The sequence below is a fragment of the Brassica napus genome, chromosome A9 (assembly GCF_020379485.1).
Source record: "Brassica napus cultivar Da-Ae chromosome A9, Da-Ae, whole genome shotgun sequence".
Lineage (NCBI taxonomy): Eukaryota > Viridiplantae > Streptophyta > Magnoliopsida > Brassicales > Brassicaceae > Brassica > Brassica napus.
In genome coordinates, this window is record NC_063442.1 from 42,084,275 (window position 1) to 42,091,941 (window position 7,667).

A 7,667-nucleotide genomic window follows, 5' to 3' on the forward strand; every position below is an offset into this window, starting at 1 on the left:
AGGGGTGGAGAACCAGAATGGTCGCGAAATCAGAACCACCAGTGGCACTCAGAACGATCATGTATTACCTCCTTCTTCGTCACATCACCATATCAGTCTTCAAAAAAAAAAAAAAAAAAAAAAAAACGAGATTAATGTGATGGAGAAGGGGAAGAAAGAAAAAAAACATGGAGCCACTGGAAAGGTCGAGCAAGAAGTTGGTACCAAGTATTGAAGAGTGTGTAGAGGAAAGAGGAAAGCAGAACAATCAGTTGCCTGTTCCGTCATCAGAACAGTCGCACCAGATAGAGCAAAAACGAGTAGAGGCTGTGGACATCAATGGATCTATCCTCTCTTGCCATTTTGTGTGATATCCTGCATCCTCTTCAATGAAATGGTAGCCCCTAAACACTTTTAACTCCACCATTAAATAACCTGTTCCACACCTAGACCGTCTACCCTGAATGATGCCTGTGATGAGAAGCTCACGCTACTCTTAAATGAATGTAGGGAGTTCTGTCTCGATAGTGTTGCTTTTTCAGGTTTGAGATGAAGAGTATGGAGCCGATTTTTGAACAGCAGTCAGTGGGGTTCCGGTAAGGGTGTGTTGTCCTAGTTTTACTGCTTGTATGGTTCAGAGATTCGTGGTTAAAGTATGGTTGCTGAGAATAGGAGAGTTCCCACACTTTCAAACCTTTCTCCCTGTTCTTGATACTTGACATTGTTTGAGGACAAACAAGGATCTAAGTCTGGGGGAATTGATATATGGTGTTTTATACATCTTGTATATATGTTTTTAAATTGGTTTTCAAGTCTTTATCGAGTCTTCCTAGTCCTTTTCGAGTCATTACAGGTCTGGAGTTGCATTGGATGGGAGATGAACCAGCTGGAACAAAAGAGGCAGAAAACAGTGCAATTTGGTGATTTTCACGCAGAACAGTCTTGATGACTGTTCTGGATAGCGGAGCAACCCGAGTGACTGTTCCGAGGGAGTGTTCCAGCGGCAGAGATTTTTAAGGAAACAACAACCTATTTCGGGATTTGCCCTAATCTCTCTATTTTCTCTCCCAGCTGCCTGTGGCTTTGATATATCATATTTTATGTTTCTCTTTATCATTCTACGCTAGTTTACAGAGAGGAACCAGACCCAAAAACTCCATTGTTGGATTTGCTTATTGTAAAGGGAGAAGGATCTCTACACTCTTGAGAAGAATCCTGAACCCTATCTCTTTTATTTTATTGATTCAGCATGTTTTCTTCATCTGTTATCTCTGTGTTTTCTTGCTCCATGGCTGAGTAGTCAGCTTGCTTAGTCTAGGGTGTTAGGGTGTTAGATCCGTGAGCTTGACATAAATAAGTTATAAATCGATTGTCTTCATTCATTGTTGTTCTTAAGGCTTGCATCAAGTTAACCACTTAGTGCCTGATTCTAGGTTTAATCTATTCATCAAAAGTGTTATAGGTTGCTAGACATAACTTGAATGAGCATTGCATCCCTAATCAGCGAAAGTAGATATTAGGGTGTTTTGTGAACATATCGGACTTGATCTCTATTGCTTGCTGTCGCATCTTGATCCAAACGAGAGTTTAGGTATCAAGATCGATCAGCATAGGGGGCAGTTCCACGACAGTGGGCTGTTCTACTTGAGTGATCCGAGTTCTAGACTGGTCTTTAATCGAACTTGAATAATTGTTTGGCTCACACTTGTTTAACACCCGACCAAACCACCCTAGGCTAGCATTTTAATCATCTGAAATCTTTAATTAATCTTTTTACTTGTTTGCTACGAAATCAACTTTAAAACCCCCATATTGTTTTAGCTTGATATTGATCCCATAAAGATAAAGTGTAATAGTTGGTCTCTGTGGATTCGATCCTAAAGTGCTACATCGACATACCATTCGATTGTGGTAGTGTGCACATTAGGTTATTTGGTGTGCGTATACACGTAATATCAAGCATCATTATTCAAACAACTGAAATGTCAATTTTTTAACCACTCACTTTCTTTCGGACTTGGCTATAAGCATTGGCTTTTGAATAACATATTTCTTTTGTTATGTGGATCGGAGTACGATATTCATATGATTATATGTCTGTAGAATCTGCACACTAGTATTTTTCACTAATGCTGCTGGTGTTTTACTATTTGAATCCAACTTGATCATATGTAGATCTTTCTTAGAAAAACTATATATATAGAATTATGTGGGTATTACTTAAATGTTATACAATTTTATGTTATAGTTGAATAATGTTATAGTCCACCAAAGTGTACGGAGATAAATGCATATTGACGAAAATTTCATAAGACCACGATATGGTCAATATATTCCCCTACGTATACCTACATTATATAATTAACGTATACACAGAAAATGTGTAATCTAGATTATCATAATACTCTATAACTTTAACCCATACCATTAACGAAAAGAAAAACTTCCAACTCAGACCTAAACCATTTGTAAGCATCATTATTCAAACAATTTAAATGTTCATTGTTTTAACCATTCACTTTCTTTCGAAGTTGGCTATAAACATTTTCTTTTGAATTACATATTTCTTTTGTTATGTGGAACGGAGATCATATGATTATATGTCTGTAGAATCTGCCCAACTGTGTTATGTTGCAGTTACAAATTTTTTTTGTTGCAAACATGTTCTAACAACGCTTCAATAAATCCTAGCATATATCTATCTATACATATGTATCAAAGGACAATACTTTCTTATTTACTACATGACTCTTTGTTAGAACATTAGTTTTGCACTACTGAAAGTATCCTTCATACGATCATATCGCCAAATACCATAGGAAGTTAGCTAATGGATACATAATGAATAAAGTGCGATCTGGTAAAAACATAATCACACTAGTAAAATAAGATATACAGTTCATCATTACAATAAATCAACTCGTGAACCTTTGGTACTAAGAAGAAACTGATGCAACTGAAAAAAGAAATGGAAAGTGGGATTAAAAAAAAGTTATTAAAACTCAAGAAAGAGGAGTGGTTACAAGGCGTGAAAGATGCGTTGCTTCTTACTACAGACCAACGATAACATCTCAGTATCGTTCACCACTCTCTTGTTCCCTACCACGTCGTTTCTTGAACCCGCCGGTGAAATGTTGACTCCGAACAGTCTCAAAACCCGACCCGTTTCCACATCCGACCCGGATCTAGACTTCCACCCAATGTATAGCTGTTGATCCTGGCCATCGGATCTACTGAAACTAACCACATCACCAGCACGTAGATTCTTCTCCTTAACGAACCGGCTCCAACCTTTGGTCAGAACATAGCTTTGACTACTGTTCCAATATGAGTAACGGAACCTCCACACTTTCCCCGCCACGTCCTCGAAGTTCAACAACACCCCTTTAACGGAAACGTTACTCGACGGCGGCAACGGAAAATATTTCTCCGCGTGGTGTTTCGGTATCACTAGACGGTTTAACTTCCCAACGTCGCTAGGCGTAACCGCTTTCTCAAACAAAGACACCGCCGATCTAAACTCCGTCGTCGAAACGCCGTCGTTTTGCGTCGTAGACCTAACCGCGTTTCCACTACCGTTACGTCGCCGTTTGCTCTGCTCGAGCTCCTCGCTATACGTATGCTTTCTCAGCATATCAACGATCTCAGATTTGGAATGTGTGTTCAAGAACTCGACCTCTCCGTCGTCGAGCCTCGCGTCTTTGAAGTTCGTGACGGCGTCTCGGCCTCGGAACCGGTGAACCGCCACGTCGTAAGAACGGGCCGCCTCGTCCTCCTCGTTGAAAGTCCCGAGCCACACGCGCTGGTGCTTCTCGTAAATCTGAGCTCCCCACCGCCCGTTCGGCTGAGGGACGACGCCTTTGTACTTGGACGACGGAAGCTTCCTCGACTCCGCCTCAGCTCCGTTCTCAGCATCTAGCACCACGCTAGATCCGCTTCCCATCCTGTGCAGATTCACCGACGTCTTGGCCGGAGTTATCGTCGGAGTTTCGTAGATAGAACATGTACTCGTCGTACTCTCGTCTACGCTACTCGCTTCCATTAGTTTGCTTTTTTCTGTTTAAGAATTAACTTTGAGTTGTGAAACAAAGGAGAAGTCAGAAATGTATTTTTCAGAGAGAGCCTGTTGTTGGTGGGTGTTACATGAGTATATGTATGCATGTGTATATATATAGAAAGGAGACAGTGAAGGGAGGGAAATAAAAAATAGCAAGTGTTTTACTTATGTTATTATTATTATTTTATTTTCACTTTTTATTTGGGTAACACCAAAGAAATAAATAATATATCTAGAATGTGTCTTTCAGGCGAGTGATTATAGTATATGGGCAGTTGTATGGGAAGTAATATGGGTTGTATGGGTCAACTTAACATCGAAAGGGAAGCTTCGTGGAAAACATATTGAAAAAAGCTTATAATAATACACATATTAAATATTCGCTTTTAATTTGTTTACTATGGTTTCTAATGATAACCATCGTCCCGCAGTTAACAGTAATAAAAATTTCTATATATACTATATATATATATATATATATATATTTATAATTGTTAAAACCGTACCGTAGTTAAACCGTTTGTCCCGCAGTCACTATTCAGAGCCTATACTAAGACTTCGAATGTTTATAACTGCTAAAACTGTACTATAACAAAAATCTCTATATATATCATATATCTATACGTTTTTATAACTGTTAAAACTGCACCGCAGTTGAACCGCTTGTCCTGCACCGCTTAAACCGCAGTTACTATTCGAGCTTAAGTCAGTTCATGGCGCTGTTAAATATAAAAACACATGACCAGTGACCATTTGGAATATTATACGATGTGTTTTATTTCGTTGTATGGCAAAAAATAGGGTTTCTGAAAAAAGTAGGGTCTTCTATATTTACGAGTTTATAGAAATATTTTAAGAAACTTTTATAGAAATAAATATGTTTTGAGCTGTGTGCATGGAAGGTGGGTCCCATGTGTGGACCAGGATAAGATAAAGACTCCACGTGAGAAATTGACATCATTTTACTGAAGTTCATCCCCCCTGAGTTTTGATGCTTCTTTAAAAAAGAAATAATAGTAACTATGATTAAAGAAATAGCAAAATATTAGATTTGATAACAATGTTAAGATTCTATTGCTGCTAAATGTGGTCTGTTTTTCAATATTTGCTTCTCCAAATCTGATTTATAATATTCTTCAATCTTCGATGATGATTTCTTTTGATTACATAGAGTTATTTAACCAATAATATTAGTACATAAAGATATGTATCTTCTTATTCTTGGTGTTAGAATTTATTTCAAATTTTCAGATGTTTTTATTCTTTTGTTCTTTCTTTTAATCAATTTTATCCTACATTTTTGTTTGTATATACTATCATAATATGGAACACGATTTAACTGAGGATATTTTTATATTGGTAGTAATTAATCATTAACCGTTTGCAAACAGAAACAATCAACATTTAGCCAACGACCGACAACATCTGTGTGACATACATACTGGAAAAACAAATCTAATTAAATTCGCTACCCTTTAATTGTGTGTTTTACTCTTATGGAAGATAGTATTTGTGTGGTTTAATACCATATACTCATATGCATTGTATGATAAATTAATAATTTGGTTTGCAAATAAATAACAATTGATGTCGATAGCTTACGATCTTATCTGATATTTTTGTTCCTTTACCAAAGTATTATGCTACCATTTGTTAGGTTTGAACCAATTAGAGCTCTGCGAAATATCGTGAGATTCAAATTTTATTGGCTCTCCTTCTCCAATAGAAAATTGTTGACATTTATGTATCTATTTGTTGATTACCTGTTTCTATTTGAATTTTTGCTATTGCTATTACAATGATATTATTATATTCAACTTGATCCACTAGGATGGGAAGTGGGCCAATGACAAATCACTAAGAGGCATGGTCGTACGTGTTTTGTGTGGATGAATAATGATATGGGGGTTTCTTGACAGCAGGACAATTACTTTTGTTTTTAATTTTTTTCCTTTTTATTTTTAAAACAATCGTAGATTCATAATAGGATCAATACAATTAGAGGTCATAATATTAATATATACGTGTTACCAGTTTCATATATTTTCTACCATTTTATCTTGTTCCTGTTTTTATTTAGAAAGTGAATGTTAAGTATTTTACGAACTAATAAATCAGCTTTCCGAACTGTCGTTTAAGCTGTTTAATTTCATGACTGTTTTTAATTTAACCAACTTATAAAAAAATCAATGCATAGAGATACTTTGGCCTTATAGACCCAATACAAAAAAGTCAAAATCACGATCAACCTAATTTGTAAGATTCGACCCTATCTAGATAAGTATGCGACCACAAAAGAAATTTAAATGAAAATATATGAAATGGTTGAATTCGAGTATGTTGTCACGTGGCATTTGTTCCTCACTTAGCATTATTTTTTTCTATAAGGATTGGTCTCCATAAGAGAGATCGGACATATCTTTGTTTCTTGTTATGGCTCTGAGCCTCTGAGTACTTAAGATCCAAATTGATTTTGAAAGTGATAGATAATTGATTAAAAATGTACAAACTTGTGATAATCATCGAAGAAATGCATTTTCACCAGCTTGATTTCATTGTTGTATATCATAAATTTTCATTCTATAGTTTCTCCTTATATGTGGTCGTAGAATTTTATTTGGAATTTATATGACTGCATATGTTTAAATTTTAGGAGGATAGTAGAAGTAGTTTTGTTATATATATGAAAGAGTGAAAGGACTTTTAATAGTATAAAAGGGGTGAAAACTTTGGACATTTGTGATTGATTATAAGAGAAACAAAATAGATAACAGTACTAAAAATAAGCATGGAGTATGATTTATGATGATGCTAAAATAAGTATAGGTAAAATAGGATAATTATTTGTACGGACGAGTTGTTATTGGTCCGGAGGTGGACCTTATTTTCCGGAACGTGGTCCTTTAATTTCATTAGCTTGTCAATATGTTAATGTATTTCTGTTGTCGTCATATAGTTTTTGTCCATTGCTTCAATTTTGTCAAGTTTTAAACAGACGATATTCGACTAGACGAAGAAGAAAAAACGATTTTGGGAAAATATTGGATTCGTCAGGGGACGGACTTTAGAACTGGTGATGTCTTATATAATCAACTTCTTTTTGAAAAAATTATATAACTAAAATTTGCTTTATCGAACATGTTTATATTATGAACGTCCTAGATTTCACATTGAGTATGGTGTAATTAAAACTTTCCTATAGGTTCCGAATCATAACTGTGGTTTGAGCGGTGCGGAACAAACGGTTTAACTGCGATGCGGTTTTAATAGTTATAAAAACGTATAAATATATGGTATATGTAGAGATTTTTGTTATTGTTAACTACGGTGCAGAGCGGGACGGTTCGTAACATTCAGGCTCCGAATGGTAATTGCAGTTTGAGCGGTGCAGGACAAGCGGTTCAACTGCAGTGCGGTTTTAACAGTTATAAAAATGTATAGATATATAGTATATGTAAAAAAAAATTGTTATTGTTAACTGCGGGGCGGAACGGGACGACGGTCACCATTGGAAGCCTCAAAACCATAATTTGTATTTACTTATGAAAACGTTCTGTGAATTTCAGCTTACTCATTAACTATAAAAAAAATCCAATTTGCTATTTTAGTTAAGTAATATACTAGTATAAAA

The 7,667-nt window shown here is 35.9% G+C and overlaps 1 protein-coding gene across 1 annotated transcript; it reads right to left on the reverse strand.

The window, feature by feature from the left end:
• Positions 1-2,837: 2,837 nt before the first annotated feature.
• Positions 2,838-4,181, reverse strand: LOC106434793 (AP2/ERF and B3 domain-containing transcription factor RAV1-like). Its single transcript, XM_013875646.3, has one exon. The coding sequence runs from the start codon at positions 4,019-4,021 to the stop codon at positions 2,999-3,001; it is 1,023 nt and encodes a 340-aa protein (XP_013731100.2). The 5' UTR covers positions 4,022-4,181; the 3' UTR covers positions 2,838-2,998.
• Between the last annotated feature and the right edge of the window lie 3,486 nt (positions 4,182-7,667).

Bases quoted from the DNA above. Each gene is read 5' to 3' on its own strand.
- LOC106434793 (XM_013875646.3), bottom strand. From the start codon at position 4,021: ATGGAAGCGAGTAGCGTAGACGAGAGTACGACGAGTACATGTTCTATC.